The following is a 22,650-nucleotide window of genomic DNA, read 5'->3' on the forward strand; positions in this document are numbered from 1 at the left end:
GCCAATGCTGTTGGTATTGTTTTAAGTTTCTTCTGCTTACCACTTTGATCTGCAACTTCCCTCCCCAGCCCACACAAGTCACGGTTCCCTTGAGCTCTTAATTCGTTTCTATGCCGTCTTACAGATTGCAAGAATTGTTACAGCGTGAGTTAACAGTTATTTTTAACGTGGAGAAAAGGTGTTGTGCACAACAGGAAACTGAATTTAAGATGTCATGAACCAGTGTTTTGTGCCGGTCGCAATCTCTCGGTAACCAACATAGTTGGACAGGCTTTTCTGGTTCTCATTCTGATTGTGAGACACCCTTCAGGAATAACCATCAGGAAGCTTTGAAAAAAATAAAGATTTACTACTTACAGGACCTTGAAGTTACACTGCACTCCTTGGGGCCACGCAGCGAGGTTGTGGGTAGAGGAAAAAAGAGAGCGCGCCGGCATGGGGTTTCGCTTTTAGTGGGGTGGTTGGTGGGTGGGGGCGTAGGATTTGGCGGGCTCGCTCACTGTTGGTGAACTTGAAACATAGGGCGGGATTTAAGCGAGCCGGAAGAAGAAAAAAAACAAAAAGCAAGAAACAGCAACCCAAATGGGCAGTTATAAAACCAACCAAAAAATCAAATCGAATCAAATCAACCAAGATCTTGAAAACAAAAGAGCCACCTTGGCGGGGGGAGGGGGGGGAGTGGCTGGCAATATGCTTATTCAAGATAGCCATCTTTGAAGTGGATAAAGAAAGAAGGAAAAAAAAAAAAAACCCAACTGTCGGAGTTTACACTACAGTCAAATAGTTCCGAATCTTGGCTGCTGATAGAAACTTTCAGTACGCTTTTTTTTTTTAATTGAAGTATAGTGGATTTACAATGTTGTGTTAGTTTCTGGTGTACAGCATAGTGATTCAGATATAGATAGATATATAGATATTATTTTTCATTATAGGTTATTGCAAGCTATTGAATATATTTCCCTGTGTCTACAGTAGGATCTTGCAGTTTATCTATCAGCATGCTTTTTTTTTAAATGCAGATTCTTGGACTCTTTTCCAGACATGAGGAATCAAACAATGAATCTATTATTTTTAACATCCCTGGTGATACTGTGGTCAGCCAGGTTCCCATATTTCCTGTCTCCCTTTGTCACAATCTCTTGGCTCATAATTCACTGGAGACTGACATATAGAAATTGCTCGTGTTACAGACAACCATGCAAATCCAGTTTGCACTAAATCCGGTTCCAATGTGGCCACATTATCACTTCATGACGTTGCCTACATGTGGCAAACAGAGCATGTAATTATCTGATTACAGAAAAGCAATACAACCTACAAATAACCCCAGAGACACAGCATTTTAAAAAAAAAAAATACTGCTTGAGAAGTGTCCATTTCATCATACCTCTGTGCTGGAGCTCAGAGCAGGCTGCCCCAAGATATGCCACAATTGCATATTGATTATTTTGGATTCAAGTTACTTGAGAAACAGGTGGAGGAAAACACGATAAGTAGGAAAGTAGGAAGTAAATCTCCCATGTGAAAATGTCCTCCCTGCACCAGGAGGATAGAAAGCATCCTTATCGCCACATAAGGAATTCAAGGCTAAGAAAGTTGAATAAACAAATTCTGTTCCTTCTTCATGAGTCTGCTACTCCAAGCACAAACCCCTTTGTTAAATCTTCACAAATAATTGTTTCTTTGTCTAAAAATGTTATGTGAACAGCCTCTTTGGTCAGTTTGGCTGTGGGGGGAGGAGGGGATTTCTATGAAACCTCTGTGTGTACTTATTAATTTTTTTCTCCTGTTAATTTGCCTTGTGACAATTTATAGCTAAAAGAACTCAAGAAGGATGGGGGGAAATTTCCCCCTCCCTAACATCCGTTATCCCTAGGAAGAAACTAAGCTTCAGAAAGGTTAAGTAACAGTGTTTGATCATATGCCAGGCACTGAGAATTTAGTAGTGGTTTAATAGCTACTGTTTGTTGACACTTTGGTTTTGTACCAAGCACATGAAACATAGCATTTAACCTTTACAATGACCATCTGAGGGATGGCTATAATACTGTTATTTCCATTTTATGTAAGAAGGATCAGTTAACCCGACCAAATTAGATTTGGGTGCCTGAGCCTGCGTTTGAACCTTGTCACTTCTGGCCCTGAAATCCACCCAAGTACTTGGGTGCCTCCTCAGAGCTCAGTCTGATGGAAGTTCTGATCATTCCTGAGTAGCGCTATAAATAGGGGGGGCGTTCTTCGTGTAATCCAACATAGTCGCCACCCTTTACAACATTCAATACAGTGTTTCCTAAATGATATCCAAATTCCAGACTCAGGCACCTGCCCTAGAGCTGAGAGGGGCCCAGGATCTGGAATTTTGACAAACACAACAGGTGATTCTTATCAGGCAAATTTGGACAACACTGTTTAGGTCCCTTTGGACAAATAGCTTTGTTTTACAGACCTCCAGAGTCATGGGCTTGGCAACAGCCACCCTTCAGGAAGGGCAAAACAACCAATGCCAGCTTCTCACAGTGACCTATGGGGAAATGAGGGAAGAAGAATGCTTCAGTCCTAATCGTGTTACTCTGTTGCCAAGTTCCCCAAGATGTCTACACCGCACCCCCACATTCCATATTTTATGGACTTTGGTGAAGAGCTTTTGCATCCTTTACTTGCCCATTATTGTCTTCCCCTCTGTCGGTGTAAATTCAAGTGGGCTTGGCCCAACTGGGACATAAGAGTCTCTGCTGCACCACCAAGAATCGCCCCTTCCTATGCTGCGGTGTGCACAAGGTCTCGTGTACCGTGTGGGAGACTGCAGAGTGGGAACGGGCCTCCAGAACAACCTCCCCACAGGATGCAAAATGGGGTGTACTCTGTGATTACAGCTCTGCTAAAATATATCTGCCAATGGACTAACACTGGAAATGAATGGGCAAAAACGAAAGCAACTGTGTGATCCGGTGGTAGGAATGGGGATGGCTTTTCTCTTGTCATTCTCAATTTTTTGGTCTTTCTGTAACGTCATTATATAGACCTAGAAATGAAAGGAACATTCTGAAAGTTTCTTAGTGTAGAAGACACTTTAAACATTTCTGTTATGTAAGTAATTTTGGGTATCATGTTGATTTGTAGAAAAATTTTAGAAGCTAAGAAGTATGCTGCATAATATCACAAATTTTCTGAGTATATCCAACCTTAGTCTCAATAGCAAATCAAATCAATTACTGTTTGTTATATTATTAACATGAAGACTCATGCCTTTAAACTCTGATGTGCAGGAAGGTGGAAGAGCATCGTGGCTAAGGTGGACTTTGGAGTCAGGCAGACATGGGTTCAGGTCTTGGGTGCAGAACGGACTAGTTCTGTGATCTCAGGCAAGCCCACAGTTTCCTCATTTGTAAATGAAAGCTAATCAGGGCCCAAATTTATTGGAAGCCTTCCCCATGCCAGGCTTTATTTACATGTATTATTATTTCAATCTTCATCTTTGTCTTAAGGTATAAGGTATGAATTTTACCTCTATTTTACAAATGAGAAAGCTGTCTTCAAGGGGGAAGTCAACTTGCCTGAGGCCATTCAGCCAATAAAGAATAGAGTTGGAATTCAAAGCTCCGGTGGGTCTGACCCTAGAAGTTGTGCAATTATTTTTTTTTAATTCTATTTTTTTTTTCAATTAAAGTATAGTCAGTTCACAATGTTGTGTGAATTTCTGGTGTACAGCACAATACTTCAGTCATACCTGAATATACATATATTCGTTTTCCTATTCTTTTTCACTGTAAGCTACTAGGAGTTCGAGATTTGCAGATACTGACTGGTATATATAAAATAGATAAACAAGTTTATACTGTATAGCACAGGAGTCGTGCTCCTAACACCGCCTTATCCTACCTGACATGGGGCTGCTATACATAATTCAGAGATTTCAGGGAGGATGCAAGATTTAATGTATTTAAAGCATTTTGCCCAGTATCTGACACATAATAAGCACTCACTACGTGTTAGTATAAGCTTAGTTATCAGAGGACACAGAAAGGGAGATTTCAAGGTATTTTGATGTATTAGCCTTTAACTGATGGTGTTTATTTGTCATATCTGGCTGTCTTGGAAGGGAGCCCCTGCTTTCCCCACTGCCCCCCACCCCCAACACAAGCTTCTTCCAAGCTGTGTAATTGGACGAAGAAGCCAACTTTTCCTGATTAAAGCAGGGGTGAAGATGTACTTTAAATGCAAATGGCCTGAGATGATTCAGAAGCCGTAAACAATAAGAAGAGGACGTACATAATGGCTGTGTCCTCATTCCTCTTTCTTCACTTCCATCTTAGGCTGAGAATGCAAAAGGGAACAAAGATGGAGTCCGATCCCATTTTATTTCAAAATCACATTGCCTCTGTCAACTGAAGATACTGAACGAGGAGGCAGCTTAAGGCTCTGCCTTCCCCTTGTGGGTGAGGTAGATTCAGAGGGAAAACACTGTCCCTGGAACTTTCTAAATGCCCATTTCATTTGATAACCAGCAAGATTTAATATATATTTTAATATATTTTATATATTATTTTAAATATTTATATCATATATAGTTATATATATTAGATCTTGCTGGTTATCAAGTGAAATGGGTATATATATTTCATATATATGTCCCCCCCAACCAAGAGATTTTAAAGGAAGGAGGAAGATGGGGCTTTACATCCTAAATCACCAGAAAGTGCCTCCAAGGTTGCAGTGGGAGAAGCCAAGATGCAGCAGCCTCAGAGGGGATCTGCCAGTTCATGTAGGAGTCCCTGACCTTGGACAGGTCAGGAATATGACCTGAGTTTGACCCTGAGCTTTGCAGAAGAAGAAATTCAGATTTTTCCAGAATGATCGGGAGGCTCTGGGAGAACTGACAGATGTTAAGTATTGGAAACAGTATAGACTAGTCAGTTATTTCAATGCTTTCTAGAGATGGGAGCTTGACAGGAGCCTGACAGCAAACTTGAATAGTCTCACCTCTGGAGAATATTTTTAACGTATTTACACATTCTTAGAGTTGAGATTACTTAATGAAGGATTCTATTTAAATGTTAAACATTTATCCAGTTTGGACACTTACTGGACATGTGCCTTTAAGAAAGTTAAGTTATTCTCTGAGCCTCAGTTTTATCATCTATGAAATGGACATAATGTGTATATGGTATGTCTCATAGAGTTGTTGAGAGAATACATGCAAAGCATTAGCAACTGGTAGCTGGTTGTAGTAACATCTCAGTAAATAGTAACATATGGTTATTATAAATTTTGTGCTTATTTCAAATTGAAGCTTCTGGAAAATAATTTTATGTTCAGCCTCCCTCCCTATAACCTTGGAGAAACTGGGGCAGCTCAGCTTCATAGGAAATCTAGTTTGCCTCGATAGTTCTTCCTCTTCCCTTAAATGGGTTTCTCCTTGCCAGAGTTTCTCTTTAAAAAAAGTCCTATCAATGATCAGAGGTATCCCATCTTTTCTTTCTCTGAGATAGTACCTTACCTTACATTAGTTTCAAGTGATCAGAGGTTTATACATACATTTTTTTTCTTATTTAATTCCTTGGGGGAGCTAATTAGGTTTGTTTGTTTATTTTTTTAATGGAGGCACTGGGGACTGAACCCAAAACCTCATGCGTGCTAAGCACACACTCTACCACTGAGCTATACCCTCCCCACTGTGTAATGTTAAGGTTACATAATTCGTGTTCTCATCTGTAATTCTTCAAATTAGGTTCTTCCTCTGAGGTTCTGGGTGAGGGTGATGGGCCTTGGTTTTACTCTGCATGCAGACAGCATACTCTGAGCCACCTGTTTGAAATGCCAATGCCTCTTTCGTCATCAGAACCTGATGTCAGCATTTTATTCTCTTGTTTATGGCAACAAATATATATGTTGTTACGTACAATGATTTGGGGGGTTTTCTATACACTTTCCAAGAAAGCCAATATGAACAAGGTGAATGTCTTATTGAGGTCACTTTTTTGACCCAGTATCTCATCTTTAAGGATTCATATATATACCAAAGAAAGAAAAGGTCATATGCCTGACTTGATTTTAATAGTGTAAAATTGCTAGTCACCCAACTTATTAGAAAGATAGTTACTGAAATTTTGTGTAATCTTCTGCGATACTGTACAATCGTTAAAAATGAAAAATTTGAAGACTATGCTACAACATGTGGAAATGCCTGTATGAATCAGTTACCACTGCAAAACAAACAACCACCTTAGAATCTCAGTCATATAGTAAATATTTATTTCTCACTTATGCATTTGCAGGTCAGCTAGATTTTGGCTAATCTAGTCAGGATCAGTGGAACTTGGCTCCAGCCATGAATCGAGTTCTAGTGTGCTTCACATCTTTCATTCCTCCGTGACTGGTGGGCTGCCCAAGACAAAGTCTTCATAGTGGAAGCAGAAGCCCAGGAAAGCAGACTTAACGCTGAAATGGGGAAAGCCTCTGTATACATCACAGCTATTAACATTTCATTTACCAAATAAAGTCATATGGCCACGCCCATGTCAAGGGGGTAGAAATATACTCCAGCTCTAATGCTAGGAAACTACAAATGGTACAAGTATAGGGAGTGATAAACTATTGGGAAGAATAATACAGTCTACAACAATGTCTCACAAAAAAGGTTACTTGGAAAAAACACACACACAGGATATAAAATTCATCATACAGTTTGATCACAACTATGTAAAATAATTTTTTTTTTTTACAAATCAACAATAGAAATAAATTAGTGAAATGAAAAAATTAGACCTGGCAGTAATCCCACTCCTGGGCATATATCCAGAAGGAACCCTAATTTAAAAAGACATCAGCACCCCAAGGTTCATAGCAGCACTATTTACAATAGCTAAATGGAAACAGCCTAAATGTCCATTGACAGATGACTGGATAAAGAAGTTGTGGTATACTTATGCAATGGAATACTATTCAGCCATAAAAAATAACAACATAATGCCATTTGCAGCAAAATGGATGTCCCTGGAGAATGTCATTCAAAGTGAAGTAAGCCAGAAAGAGAAAGAAAAATACCATATGTAGCACTCATATGTGGAATCTAAAAAGAAAGAAGAAAGAAGAAGAAGAAGAAGAAAATGAACTTAAATATAAAACAGAAACAGATTCATAGACATAGAATACAGACTTGTGGTTGCCAGAGGGGAGGAGGGTGGGAAGGGACAGACGGGGAGTTTGAAATTTGTAGATACTGACAGGTATATATACAATAGATAAATAAGTTTATACTGTATAGCACAGGGAAATATATACAAGATCTTGTGGTAGCTCACGGTGAAAAAGAATATGAAAATAAATATATGTATATTCATGTATGACTGAAAAATTGTGGTCTATGCCAGAAATTGATACAACATTGTAAACTGACTATAACTCAATAAAATAAAATAAAATAAAATTATGCCTGGATAACAAGATGAGAAGAACTTTTTATTTTTCCTTTCTCGTTTCTCAAACATATATAATAGAATTATATTACCTTTCTTAATTGAAATATAGTCAGTGTACAATGTTGGGTCAATTTCTGGTGTACAGCATAATAGTTCAGTCATATATATATACACTCACACATATATTCATTTTCATATTCTCTTTCATTATAGGTCACTACAAGACATTGAATATAGTTCCCTGTGCTATACAGTATAAACTTGTTATTTATCTATTTTATATATAGTAGTTAGTATCTGCAAATCTCTAACTCCCAATTTATCCCTTCCCACCCTTCTTTTTTAAAGTAAGTTTTAGAAGCTTCTCACAGCAGGCATGTTATTTCATCAAACTAATTGTTTTATCTAGTAAATTAAGGGTCCATAGAAAAAATTTAGAATTCTGAGTACAACCCAGTTAGCCAGTTATTCTTAGTCTCTACCAGTTCCTAATCTCAGACTCAAATCTAACAAACTTCCATCATACGGACCTTTAACTTTTGCCTAAAGCCAATTGAAATTCCTTTATGCTCCCATTCTCCCTTATTGCAGTGTTGATTATTCTCCACACTCACCTCTTCGAAATCTCCAAAATTAGACATTCATTCCGTTCAATAGAAGTGTTGACCCTTGTAGATTCTGATTTTTCAGAAAGTGGAAAGTCCATTAATAAATAATTACTGAGCACCTGCCATGTTCAAGGCCCTGCTCTACTTTTGGGGAAATAAAGATGTGTATGTGTCACACTTATTCTCAAGGGTCTCACAGTCTAAGGGGAAGAGAAGTGTATACATATCCATTGGAGGACAGAAAAAAAAAACAGACTAGAAGAAGGATTCACGAGTTCTCAACCCTGGTGGCCTATTGGAATCATCTGGACAACTTTTAATAAATACCAGTGTCCAAGCTCTGCCTGAAGATCCTGATTTCATTGGCCTGGTGTCTGGTCACTGGTATTTTTTAAAGCTCCCCAGATGGTTATAATGCATAGGCAGGGCTGAGAACCCTTGGATTAGGTCTTCTCCTATATGCCTAATGGAACTGTCTGTGTAGACTAAGAACTGACAAAGAATCTCAAATTCAGTATCTAAAACAATTAATTCTGCTTTAAAAATCTATTATTTTTATCAAAAGTTATACAATGTATACAAATAGTTTAAAGTCAAATGGTACTGAGGCTTATGACTAAAATTGAGCAATCCCTGGTCTCTGTATTCCCTTCCACTTTCTTTTTCTTTTTTCCCTGGGGGAAAGTAATTACATTTATTTACTTATTTATTCTTAATGGAGGTACTGGGGATTGAACCCAGGACCTTGAACATGCTAGGCATGTATTCTACCACTGAGCTACATCCGCCCCATCCTTCCACTTCTGACTCTGTAAATTCTTTTTAGAGAATTCACACATCTCCCATGCTCTAAATGTTAACATGCTGGTATCTTTTGCTTCATCAAGAACTAATTAATTGCTGAACTTTATTTTCACCCACCTAAAAGTATCCTAAAGCCCCCAAGGAGGAAATGTCAGATAATTGGAGCAGCAGGAGGCAGTGGGGAGGGTCTGCTGTTCAATCCAGGAGTAGGACAGCTGGACACTAGGTTCAGACTGGCTGGTTTGGTGGCCTGAGCAGTTCTGAGAGGCAGCTAACAGCACTTTTCCAAGCCCTGACTGCTCTCTCGCCTCTTAAAAAGCTGAAGGACTTTTTGTGAAATTATAGCCAGAAGAATATTTCCACATTTTCTCCTGCATTTGCCTCTCCAGCATCAATAAACCTTGTCCTAAACCTTTCTAGAAATTAAAAACAGTCTAGAAATCATAATCTTTCCAAATTTAAAAATCCTTACGGAGAGAAAAGCAGGATTGCATTGATGAGCACAGGATTGGGTTAGTTGTTTCAGGAGCTGACTAGCAAAAGGGAACTTTGATCTTATTTCTAGTATATTTCACATACAGTGGAAAGAATACATGATAGGAGGGTGTTACTTGGATTCTGCTATGCCAGCAACTGCCTCTCTGGCACAGTTTAGAATGAGTTTGGTGCCATATATATATATATATATTTTTTTTTTTTAATTCATAGAATGGCTGTAAAAGAAGAGACCAACTTAGGGGGGTGATGAACATTTAATTGAGGAAGTCGGCATTTGAATAAGGACTTGACGGACAAGGAAGGATATCAACAGGTAGAAGAGACAGAAAAGGATTTGAAGGCTGTGAATAGCACAGGCATAGCCAGGGGTCGGAAATATGTACAGGCGGGGTAAGTGGTAGAGTTGCCATCCAGGCTCCCTGTAAACGCTCGGAGTTGGATTGGAAAATTAACACCAAATCATAATGGAAGAGATCAGGCATGTGCAAAGAAAGACCCCCACTACAGACAGATTACTTCCCAGGCCAGCAGCAGAAAGTGTGCCGTTCCCAGCCTAGAGAAACATGTTAACATGTAGTGGGTGCATGTGAACAAAGTACGAAGGTGTTTAGAAGAGCTATGGTCAACCTGGAAACTTTAGAAACTAAAACACTTTCATCCGAGGCAGAGAGTATAGAACAACCAGTCATCCTTAGCTTTCTAAATTTGCTTTCTTTTGAGACGCTGACCTATCCAGTCCTGGTGTAGGAAATATCCCTATTTTAGAAATGATTTCAATCGTCTAACATAGCCTGAAGTCTTCACACACTTGAACTGGATTGCCAGCTCCCCTTGCTGCAAAGCTATCCATACGTAACACAGCTTCCTATGTTACTGTTGGATATACCAATTAGCAAAAGCATCCAGCCCACTTATTTACTACAAATCAAGCTCTGGGCCTATAAAGCTTGAGACCCATAGTAAGTATGAAGTGCCAACCAAGGGGCCATCCTGGAGTCACGTAGTCAAAGTAAGCAGCCTGGAGGGCATCCTACCCCGAGTCCCCAAGGCTGGGGTGCATTAGAAACACTGGGAGATGGAGGTATAATAAAAGATGCATTAGGAGAGTACGTCAGGGGGTATCATGGAAAACCTTGAAAATTACTTTGGTTTCAAGATTGCGGGGACTTCCTGAAGATACATTATTAGCAGGGATGTCACAGAATCAGCTCTGTATTGGAGGAGAACCTCTGTGGTTGACAAGAGAGAAGCTGGATCGGGCCAGGAAAAGTGGAAGCAAGGGACCAATTTAAGTCCCAGGGAAGAGGTGAAGAGATGTGGGGAAAGGCCGGTGACCCTGCAGATAGACCAAAAGGCCCTGTCCCAAGAACCATTTCTGTGGCTCCAGGATATGCTGATTCTGCCTTGATTTCCCCACTTGTAACATGAGAAAAAGCATAGCTGCCACCTGCCTGGGGGAAGGGACTCTTCTTTCTGCCTTTCTGTGTTGTTTGAAATAATTTTCAGGAGGCTGACCTCCTTTCATAAAGCAGGTAGAGGTGTTTAATGGCTTTTGAGGCAAAACGGAGCTTATGAACTTCCTCTGACCGGGCATATTCTGGACTAAGCCCAAACACAATATTCCTCTCCAGGCCTGAAAACTGCTGAATACTGTCTAAAACGATGTGACTGTCCAAAACACCAGAGGCCTGGCTGAACACAACCTTTGTGGCTCCATGCATCTCAGATAATTCCATTGCTCTTAGCAGTGCAAGCTCATAGCGTCCTCTGTCCTCCCCTCTCCTGCATAGAATTGCTATATCTTTGGGCAGATAGCCACATTGGAACAGGTTGTGACACCTTTCCACCACGCGTTTCGCGATTTCTTCTGTGGTCAGGTTCGTCTCTGTCTCACACACCCCAGGCAGAGCCTGGGCATGCATCACTTCCTCGTAGGCAGCTTCTCTGAACGATGCCAATGTGTCTGGAGACAGGTTGAAGTGAGGATTTTCTTTGATCCTCTTCATTTCTTCTTTCATGACCATCGCTATTTCCAAAGCACAGTGGGTTCCGTTGGTGATTGTTTTTCGAGGAAACTGAGCAGATGGAGGGGGAAGGCCATTGCTATCTGCATGATGGACTTGGAAAGGGTCCAGAAAAAGCCAGAGAATCCCATAGTGAAGGTTTTCATTTCCAGTGCCCCTCACCTTTGGATGGGTGATGCTCCTTGCCTTCACATACCAGTCACCGTATTTACTGCAGAAATTCTCAGTCTCATCCATCACTATGTGTTTGATCTTTGGGAATTCCCCTCGCATGAAGGTTTTCCGGGTCACAGCATGGCAGGTGGTTTGCTGGCTGTTAAGGATGAAAGAGAAAATAGGCTTTCAGGCATATAAACAAAGGAAACACCATGCATGTCTTACTGTCTGGATTGGAATTAGAGGCTCGTTCCCATCTGCAAGCTGAGTCATTGATTCAGTCCTGGATCCTACAAAACTGCTCAACTTACAAGTTAACCTGACAGACAGAATACACAAATGCAAACCCTACTCTTTGGGGTTACCAAGTTAAATCTGCATGTGAAACTTTCGAAATGAACCCAGGTAGGAGATTGTATTATTTCTATTATAATCCATTTCTGCTGCTTAACAATACCTGAAGATAAATCCCTTGCATCTAAAGGAAATCTCAAAAGTAATTTACACTTGTTACTACTATTTCTTTCCTCTCTGTCTTTTTTTTTTTTAGAGCTGGAGAATAGTTACCTGGAAGCGTATCATAATTTTCATATGCAAAAGAGGTATGGGCTAATACAGATTCCTCTGGAGCAAATCCTATTTCTTGGAGTCCAAAACAAGAAGTCTGTAGATTTTGGTGAGGAAAACATTAAGAGTTTACTGAATTCCATGACATGTCACGAAGGGTAACAAATTACAGGGCTATGCCTCTATGAAGCTACTACCCTATTTATTTAGCCCAATTTTCCTTTATTGTATGTTTTAGCATACAATACACACACATATATATATATTATATATATATAATATATTTATACACACACACCCATGTATATATTAAACAAACTTGGCTGTTTCTTGCCTCCTGTAATTTGGATCCAAGTACTATCACTCATCCCTACAGATTTCCTGACTTTATATATGCAATCCCTGGGGCTTTACTCCCTATGTCCTGAATCATTACTATTCATGTTCCTCTATTCCACTTTGGACTCTGCAGACTTCTTGAAGAAAAGCACTGGTTCTTAGCCATCTCTGCATCCCCCTCACATTAGCAGTTCAAAAGATAACTTGCTGAATTGAATTTGCCTTTTGACTAGGATACTTTAAAACATACCTAGGAAGCATGGTAAAGAATGCAGCCCTTAGCACAGTTTACAAGATCCTTCATAGTCTGGCATCTGCCTCCTTTCCAACTTCATCATCTGCCACATACCCACAGCCCTTCACTGCTCCAGGCAGATCTACCATTCCAATGCTCTAACCTCCTTGCCTTTGTGCTTGCTGTGCACTTTGCCTAGAAAGCCCCCATTTTATTCACTTCCCCTAGTGACATCTTAAGAGTGTGCCCAAGGATTGTCACAGAGGAGTATTTGCTGACCAATCTCCAGCCTAAGTTAAGATAAACATATCCTTACTATCATACTAATTACAGAACACTCCCATTGCTTATTTTTCTCTTTGTCTTTCTTATTGGGTTTTATGGCAAGGTCTTCAATATATTTGTTGCCTCTAACACTAAGTGTACACAGTACCTAGCATATATATAAATGGTGCTCAAAAAGATCTGTCGCATAAATAAGTCAACCAAACCAAAAATGAAAAGCCCTCATTTTCTGGATTGGATAACAATCCATTTCTTTTACTAAACTGAAGGCTAAAGATTTAAATCAGAAGCAAAGTGCATGTTTTCTACAATTATTGACTCAGAACAAGTCAAACAAATAAACATATTTTATAAACGAAATCAAATGGCTTTTAAATTCAAGTTCCTGTTAGGTATAAAGTCTAATTGACGGAAATACCCTGTGACTTTAAAGCATTTTTAAGTATCGAGCAAAAAGTATATGTAAAGCAAGACAGGTTCATTTCGACCTTTCTTAAATTTAAAGATCATAGATTGTGGGGAAAAAGTTTTTAATTACATCGATTAAAAGTTATGCATAGTTGGCTATTTGATAATGAGATGTTTAAGCCTGAACATTGCAAAGTGCCGTTTTACAGCTCAACTACATGATCCCAAATGTGTTTATAGTTTGGGCTCTCGCCCTTGCAGCTAAGGCATCACAAAATCTTAAACTAAACTGCAAATTACTTGTGTGATACCGTTGAAAAGACTGAGTAAATATTGATGTATTTAGTCAGTAAAACTCTTACGTCACAAAATCCTTTAAGGAGTCACTTTCACAAACATAGAGGATCTCTTTTGGCTTGCAGTGGAACACGTCCTTAATTTTCTCTGTGATCTTTATGGCGAGGGCTGTCTTCCTGGTTCCTGGAAGGCAGTGGATGAACAATTCTCGTGTCTCCTGAAGGCTCTCTGAAAGCAGCTCGCACTGCTCTGCTATGAGCAAATTGAAAAATTCACAGCCCAGCTGGTCACTCAGAAGAGATCGAGAGCAGAGCGAGACCACGATGAGGGCCTGCAACAAAGCTTCCATTTCACCCTCATTAGCGAGCCTGTAGGATTGGGGGTAGTGCACGGGGGTTTCATCTGGTCTACACTGTGTGCTGGGCAGGTGCACCAGCCTCGGGATGACACACACTTTCCCTATGTAACCACCGACAGTTCCCAGTTTCTGCTTTAACTGATGAGCAGTGTTTCGGGCATACACAAGCCCTCCAACCCACGTGGGGTCTATTAAGATTGTGTAGAGCACCAGGGGGCTGTTCACGGCTACTACGAGAGCATCACACAGGACATTCTTCTCCTTCCTTAAGCCAACATCACCAGCCCAGCTCCTGGAAAATATTACAATCCCCGGAGAGCAAGGATATATCTGCATCTTCACTAATTCCTCCAGTCCTTCGTGATCTGAGAAGAGCTTCTTACAGAGGGATTCTGGTTTAAATTGTGTCTCTTCCTGTGTCACTGAAAAGTCAAAGAATAGAAGTTACTAAAATTTACAAAAGCACATTGTTAGTATTCCTGCATCATCATCATCAGAAGAAATGAGCCTGGCCATGCAACTGTGGGTTTCCTTGTCTGCAAACAAAGCACCTTCTCTTCGCAGGCCAGGGCTGTTAGTTTCCTATTTCTGGCAGCTCTTATACAGGGGAAGGCAATCAGGGAGGAGTCTTTACAAAACAGCCTTCTAGCATCCTCTCTTCAACCCCAAATGGTCCGGCACTGCTAGGAAGGTGTTCCTTCCTGTTAAGGACTTATGTGTGTGGGGGTGAACGTGATGCTTTTGGGAAACTAAGAACTGTCCTTTTACAATAGTGATTCTTTTAAAAATATTTTTATTGAACTATAGTCAGTTTACAATGTTGTGTTAATTTCTGGATTGGACAGCATAATACTTCAGTCATACAGGAACATACGTATATTCATTTTCATATTCTTTTTAACCATTAGTTGCTACCAGATATTGAATATAGTTGCCTGTGCTATACAGTATAAACTTGTTGTTTATCTATTTTATATATAGTAGCTAGTATCTGCAAATATCAAACTTCCAGTTTATCCTTTCCTACCCTCTCCCCCCTCTGGTAACCGTAAGTTTGTTTTCTATGTCAGTGATTCTTAACTTGTGGCAATTTTGCTCCCTGGGGATGCTTGGCAATATCTGGAAAATTTTTTTTAAATTTCTTTTTATTGAAGCATAGTTGATTCACAATGATGTGTTAGTTTCTGGCGTATAGCATATAGTGATTCAGTTATACATACATGTATTCTTTTTCATTATAGGTTATTACAGGATATTGAACATAGTTTTCTGCACTATACAGTAAGACCTTGTTGTTTATCTATTTTATATATTGTATAGTGTATCTGCTAATCCCAAATTTATCCCTCCCCCCTAGAAATATTTTGACTGTCATAGCTGGAGAGGGGCTACTGGCATCTAGTGCGTAGAGGGCCAGGCATGCTGCTAAACAGCCTACAATTCTCAGGGCAGCTCCCCTCAACAATGTCAATAGCATCAAGGTTGAGAAACTCTGCCTTAGGGAGTCCAGGTGACCCCATGGCTCACCTGCTTTTGTACTGGAAAGCTGGGGTGGGGCAGTTCTCTCAAATGTGTTCTCTCATATTTGGAGAACAAAAGCCATGTGTGACTGGGAGCTCGAAAGCACACAGAAGTATAGGGCAGATCTGATCACTGAAAACAGGAGTTCGCCATATATATGGATTCAGGACTGTTTCGTCTGCTAAACCCTACATTTGACCTTCTCTATGGGGAAAAACTTGGACTAATTGCTACCAATTCCTTTCAGCATAATTTTAGAAAACAAATAGTCCCCTCAGCTGAAATCAAGGAGTACCTGGGAAAAAGCGTTGTTGTAGAGCCATCTTAAAGTCCAGGACTTTGATGGGAAATGATGGGCTTCTTAGAGCAGACGAAGCTGGTGAAATCACGTGAAGGCTGTAGTCTGCGGCCAGACCGGAAGGAGCTAAACAAATCCATCGAGAGTTGTTTCAGGTGAAAAAAGAAACATTTTTTTTTTATTACTCCTCTATTTGGACAGGTGATATGTGTCATGCCTGAGCTGCTCCCACTCTTTCTATGCCTCAGATGGTTCACGTATGTTAGAAAATCAGGTCTGGGACTCCTGCAGGCTCCTGCATCTTCTAAGTCACTTGTGATTCATCTTGGGCAAGTCATTTCACCTCTCTCTCCTGCAAGGGTGAGCAGGTGATCCCTAAGATTCCTTTCAACTCTAGTATTCTGATTCCAGGTCACCGCTAAGAAGAAAAGGCTTCTAGGTGATGGGATGCGGGAGTGTCAGGAAAAAGTAAGCACAGTATTTTTTTTTTATATCATTATAGTTATTAAAGTCCCCATCCAAAGTTTAGCTGGAATAGAAAATGGTAGGAACTCTAGTTTGGTGTGTATGCACATGAAGAGTAAACTCAGCAATTTAGGACAAGGGAAAGAATAATTCAATAAAATCGCTCAAGCTTCTTTTATCTGAGCTTCTTTTATCGAATCTGGATATTACTGATCGTGAAAGCAAATTGATAAACTTCATTCAGCCTGTAAGTCCCTTTTGGATTGATTTGAAATCACCAGCACTGATTCTCATCAAAACTGTAAGGAAGTGAAAACACGAGTCCTTCTCTCCCACCACCATCCCCTCCCCAGCACATCCTTTTGCATCGGTTTTTCTCCACCTGGCGGTGTCCCCAGCCCACTGGTTGAAGATATTAGCTCCTAATGTTCCTGAAACAATTCAAATTTGTCAACAAGTTTCCCTTGAAAGAATGAGTGGAGAGTCATTCTTAAACAATGTTTCCCTGAAATATCATTTTTAGAGACAGACTATTGATGAATGTTTTAGACTAGAAATATCAGCCTGCAAAACTTTTTCAACAGGCCTTTACAGTGCGTGAAAGAAAACTTTCATGAATTCATGGCTAATGGCATACATTCCCCCAAAGCAATAGAAATCCAAGCATTTCTTGGCCTCACAGAGTTCATATTCTGAGTCTTTGTAACAAAGTATTAGAAAATAACCCTTTGATAGGAGAAGGTTTGTAAGTAAAAGCTGCTTTCTATTCTTTCTTCATTCAATTTTAAAATTGTTATTACTTTGTTGCTTGTGTGTTTTTTGGGGTTTGTTTTTTGTTGTTGTTGTTGTTTGTTTTTTTGTTTTTTTGTTTTTTGATCGGGGAGGTAATTAGGTTTATTTATTTATTTTTAAATGGAGGTATGTGCATATGCTAAGCGTGCACTCTACCACTGAGCTACACTCTCCCCTCAAATGCTTTTCTATTCTTTAACTGAGATATCTGACCAAGTACCCACAGAAGGCAGAGAAGGGGTTCCTCCCTGCTGACTGGGTAATGACTTCTCTTCTGCTTTACCTGATTGAATATCCAGCATCATGGTTACCCACTCCTCAGCCGTCAGCCTGGTGACAGAATTGTCCCTGATGACCCAAGAGTCTGGGGCCTCTGTGAATACTACACAGCAGAAGGGCTCCACACGAACCACACAGACATGACCATACAGGACGTCTTTTTGGTACACGTTTAAGATTTTGGTAGTGAAATTCAGCTTTGGCTTCTCACAGCAGAAGTGGAACGTAGGCAATTTTTCTATGCAATTTCCTATTTCTTTCTTTAATAAGTCAGGGCTCACTTTTTCTTTCTTACATCCAAACACTTCTTTGCTCTCATCATCCACCCCAATAATTAGGTATCCCCCGAGGGTGTTGGCAAATGCAGAAACATAATGAGGCAGCATTTCTTTAATCCGAGGCACAATCTTTTTGGTGGTGAACCTTTTAAACTCGACCTGTGTTGACTCAGTAAAGTTGAGTTTCTCCTTATACATGAGTCTGTCCTTTTTAAAAAATTCTGAGGCAGACATCCTCATGTCTTCCTCTTCCTGAATGTATTTGTCAGGAGCTTTCTGAGACTGCAGCTCCTTCACCCTTGATCTTCCTCTCTGGGCTCTAGACTGCTTCTCTCGGAGAAGCTCCAGGGCACCGCTGGCACTCAGGTTGATAGTGGAAGTCACAGCTCTCTGATATAAATTGGAGTTCAAGCTGCAAATCCTTAGAGGGAGGCTGAAAACATCTGGCCTCCATGACTTCACAAAAATCATGAAGTGGTGCCCCTGCTGCATGTAGTCAAGGTATTTCTGTGACCCTGAAGGAAGGAGCTTTTGAAAAGAAGTTTCCAGATCCTGTCCCAGCCCATGGCATCGGTAGCTGTAGTGTTTATCATTGATCTCTGCTTTGATGATGCCCCCTCCAGAATTTAACAGTGCGCACGTAGCTTCGATGATTTTAGAATTCTCAGTTCTCTTCATATACTTGTTGGTCATCCTCTTCCTGCTGTCTTCTCCAAGAGTCACTTTGCCCACTTCTACAATTATCTCAGGGTAGAGCATTTCCGTGTCAGCCTTGAGACGCTTCATGTCAGCAACACTTTTGTGCCTCAAACAATAACAGAAAGGGCTCCAATAAAAAATCAGGACAAAAATGTTTCTACTTAAACAAGAATTCCAGAGATTGCAATATTTTCTTCAAAGCTATAAATTATTAGAGATACATTTTATTGTTGGAAGTACTCTTTGATGTAAGTGTATTCTGACAACTTTGCCAAGACCTTTGGCCTTTCCAGCATGAATGGGCATCGATAAACTGAATGCTTAGTATTTTACCATACTGGAAAAAATCGTATTGCTGAAATTTTTAGCCACTTTTCATTTAAAATCAGGAAGCACCAACAGTGAGCCCAGATGTGAAGGACATGGGTTGGCACAGGAGCCAAAGCAAGTTATTAGAGAAAACACAGAAGTAATAGTTGACGTCAGAAGATGCTCCTATTTATAATTCAAAGGGGAAAGAAAGGAAAGCAATAGAGAACAAGGGAGAATAGTTTCGCAGTATATGTGATGTAGATCTGGCTATGAAAACAAACATAAAACCTGGTATTCTTTCTGTTCTATTTTATACATTTTTAAGCCCTTTATTCTACTTATGAAAGAATGTCAGTTGATACCAAATGCAGAAATCTTTTAAACTTTTCAAACATTCTTCTAAAAGTACATTTCTTCGTATACAGTGTGATGCAGAGTTTTCTTCCCCTCCTAACAGTTTGCCTGTGCTGTGGGAACCTCTAAGACTTGGGAAAGAACATGAGCCTTTGAGACATCGTTATTAAACTGTGGCCAACCTCCCTTTGCTTCCCACACCAGACCTAAACTGAGGTTAGCACCTGGGAAGCAAATGTTTCAGACATGGCCCCCTTAGCTTTTGTTAACTGTAAAATAAAATATTTACTAACCCAAACCGAAATTCTTCCTCTCCAAAAAAGGAACCTATTTCTTCCGTGTGATCTCTGCTAGGCAGAGGCCATATGGGTATTGTTTATACCCACCAAGAGGGAAAAAAGCAGGCATCCAGCAGGGTGGGCCCCCTCCTCTGCCATTAGTTAACTCTTGGTTGCCTTTCTACTTCCTGCAGGCAAACCAGAATCAACCTGATGAATTGTTTTTTCCTATGTGAGCATCTCCCATAGGCAAATGTAAATACTGAGCTCTTAGAGAAATTTCTAACAAGATTCTCTTCATATCATAGAATCACAGAAGTGTTGGAAGGGACTTTAAAGATCTTCTGGTCCAACCACCTATCTGACTCTTAAATCCTCTCTAAAATATATGCAACTCCCCACAAATTGCTTTCCAGCACATCTCCAATAACAAGTAACTCACTCTCTCTCAAATTAGTCCCCTTCAATTTTCTGAGACCTGTTAGAAATGGCTCCCTTATTTTCAGCTACAGTTTGTCCCCCTATAACTTCCACCTGCTGAGACTCACAGAACAAATCTAATTGCCTTTGAACTAGCAGAACTATACTCTCATGACTCCCAAGTCTCACTCATGTTACTTGGATGCTGATAACAACCATGATAGATACAGAGTTTTCTGAGAGTTTAGCTCCATATGAACATCTGCTTCATGCGTCCCCAAATTTCTCATTTTTTTTCCTTTACAAGTTTCTCCTTAGCTATGATCCAACCCGTTCCTGCCCTCAGACATAAACTACACCTAAGATGAGATGAATGAGATTTAATTTTTTTTTTACCTGATGCTCTTGCTTTTCCTCTGGCTGTTTCAGTTCCACATCTGGCTTCGGTCTGAATGTTTGCCTTCTGTCACAGCCCCTGCTGCCCTTTGATAGCAGCCTGGGAGGAGCAGGAACTCTGCCAGACTCCCCTCGTCTTCATAACATTGACCCACTGAGGAAGGCTGATAAGGACCCGAGAAAAGCCTATGACAGGGCACATTGGCAGGCTAGGGTCTGACCTCTGGGAGTGAATGAAGTAGTAATGGGAGAATTCAGGGGTTTTCAAGTAAGGGGCTAAAGCTAAATTTCTCACCTCTTAAACACTGAGTGTCATTTCCATACATCATACAAGCACCTCCTGTCCTGGTTAATTTCATTTCAAAGCTCCACATTCATTTTAAGCTGCCCTGTGCATATCCAGTATGAGAAATATTAGCCTAGTCTATCACCTTCCAAATCACTTATTCTATTCTATTTGTTTTTGTTATTTTTTTTTCATACTCTTCCTCTTTTTGGGCACAAGACCCAGCCTAGTGAATATTCATTGCTGAAGGCTTAGCTATCCCTGGGTGAGAGGATTACAGATGATTTTTCATCTAATTTCTTTTCCTTTATTTTTTCTTTAGCTTTTCTGTATTTTATAAATGGTCTACAATGAACACCAATTTAAAGAAAATATTTAAATGGAAAAATAAACAGATAAGAGACAGTCATTTGGGGATGCTGTTTAAACTGGATCAAACTTCTTGTAGTAGGCTGAAAAATGACCATCAATTATTGATGATGATGATGGTGGTGATGATGATGATGATGATAAAGAAGAACCTGTAAATTTTAAAAATTTTGTTTTCTGTTGAAGTGTAGTTGATTTACAATGTTAGTTTCCGGTGTAGAGCAAAGCAATTCAGTTATACATATACATACACATTTTTTTTTCAGATTCTTTTCCATTACGTATTATTACAAGAAATTGAATATAGTTCCCTGTGCTATATAGTAGGTCCTTGTTGTTTATTTCATGTATAGTAATGTGTATCTCTTAATCCCAAACTCCTAATTTATTCCTCCCCTGCCCTTTCCCCTTTGGTAACCAGTTTGTTTTCTATGTCCTTGAGTCAATTTTGGTTTATAAGTAAAATTTGTATCATTTTTTTAGATTCCACATAGAAGTGGTACCATATGATATTTATCTTTCTCTAGCTGACTAACTTCACTTAGAGTGATAATCTCTAGGTCCATCCATGTCGCTGCAAATGGCATTATTTCATTCTTTTTTATGGCTGAGTAACATCCCATTGTATATATATATACACACCATATCTTTTTTATCCAGTCATCTATCGATGGACATTTAGGTTGTTTCCATGTCTTGGCAATTGTAAACAGTGCTGCTATGAACATTGGGGTGCATGTGTAAGAAACGTAAGTGTTAATTTACAAGGAGAAAGGATCTTTGCAGATGTAATTAAGTAGTTGAGATGAGATTATCCTTGTGGGCCTTAAAGCCAATCACAAGTGTTCTCATAAGAGAGCAGCAGAAAGAAATTTGATACATACAAAAGAGGAGGCGGCAATGTGACTACAGAGGCAGAGACTGGAGTGATGTGGCCACAAGTGAGGGAATGCCGGCAGGCACCGGAGGCCGAAAGAGGCACAAAGTGGATTCTCCCCTAGAGCCTCTGGAAGGAACACAGCCCTGTTGACACCTTGATTTCTGCCCATTTATGTCAAACTTCCAGCTGTGAGAGAATAAATTTTTGATGTTTTAAGCAACCAAGACTGTGGTAATTTGTTACAGCAGCCACAGGAAATTAATGTACTTCCTTCCCTCTAAAGTAACCCATCCAACAACTTTGTGTTTCTACAGAAACGATATTCTTAAATAGGATTCTGGATACCCCTCCTGTCTTTTTTTTTTTTTTTTTTAACTGAGGTTACTGTTCCTACGAAGTCCTGCTTTGCTGCCATTACTTTTTGTTCCTGTTTGGCTGAAAAGAGTTTCCAGAAGAGGAGGCAGAATGGGTACTATGATGTGTAATCAGCAGAGCAACACAATAAATTGCAAAGGCCTGTTCTCGGCTTCAACTTTAACCCTTTTTCACTCACTTCACTTCCAAATTCAGTCTCACTTTTCGTTCTACAATCTACCTTAATTCTCAGCTTCATGCTTACACTGAAATCCTTCTTATATTACTTACTTTTAGAAAGATGAAAAGAACCATCTTTTACTGGACATGTGCATTTGGGCACAAGGGTCCAAGCTGGGAGCGTGGCACATTACATGGACACTGAGATTCCACGGCCAGTAAGTGGAAGAGCTGAGGTGCAAAGCCAGGTCTGTTTAATATAGATGCCCCTACTCCTTCCACTGCCTTTCTCGTTTGGGATTCTGTGTTGCTTTGGAGTCTCAAAATCAGATAGCTATCTAAGTACCTCCCTTTTTCTTCCCAGTCAACAGGGAGAACATTTTTGGAGCAGGAGAACTAGGAACTGGATTGTTGTTCCCTTCTTATTCTTCTTCAATGCACTATTGGGGACCAAATCAGAAGGAAGGATAATGTGAAAGATGTGCAAAGAGA

At 39.9% G+C, this 22,650-nt stretch overlaps 2 protein-coding genes and 1 long non-coding RNA gene across 4 annotated transcripts in view; 1 reads left to right on the top strand and 2 right to left on the bottom strand.

Moving 5' to 3' along the window:
• Nucleotides 1-513, bottom strand: part of LOC105064279 (schlafen family member 11) — a 19,989-nt gene extending 19,476 nt beyond the window's left edge. Inside the window, exon 1 of one of the 2 annotated variants that reach the window (XM_010949157.3) lies at nucleotides 358-513. In XM_010949157.3, coding sequence (XP_010947459.3) covers nucleotides 358-437 — 80 coding nt within the window. In that variant the 5' untranslated portion in view covers nucleotides 438-513. The remainder of the gene's footprint in view (nucleotides 1-357) is intronic. The other variant, XM_074342585.1, reaches the window with a different exon arrangement.
• Nucleotides 1-6,725, top strand: part of LOC123615091 (uncharacterized) — a 7,847-nt gene extending 1,122 nt beyond the window's left edge. Inside the window, exon 2 of the long non-coding RNA XR_012499446.1 lies at nucleotides 6,276-6,725. This is a non-coding gene — a long non-coding RNA (uncharacterized LOC123615091). The remainder of the gene's footprint in view (nucleotides 1-6,275) is intronic.
• Nucleotides 6,236-20,974, bottom strand: SLFN14 (schlafen family member 14). Its single transcript, XM_010949158.3, has 5 exons — nucleotides 20,090-20,974; nucleotides 17,357-18,435; nucleotides 15,814-15,942; nucleotides 13,705-14,419; nucleotides 6,236-11,665 (listed from the first exon to the last, which is right to left on the bottom strand). Exons 2-5 carry the CDS (start codon nucleotides 18,414-18,416, stop codon nucleotides 10,831-10,833), a joined length of 2,739 nt encoding a protein of 912 aa, XP_010947460.1. The 5' UTR covers nucleotides 18,417-18,435; nucleotides 20,090-20,974; the 3' UTR covers nucleotides 6,236-10,830.
• Nucleotides 20,975-22,650: the final 1,676 nt, after the last annotated feature.

The sequence above is a fragment of the Camelus bactrianus genome, chromosome 16 (genome assembly GCF_048773025.1).
Source record: "Camelus bactrianus isolate YW-2024 breed Bactrian camel chromosome 16, ASM4877302v1, whole genome shotgun sequence".
NCBI classification, from domain to species: Eukaryota; Metazoa; Chordata; class Mammalia; order Artiodactyla; family Camelidae; genus Camelus; species Camelus bactrianus.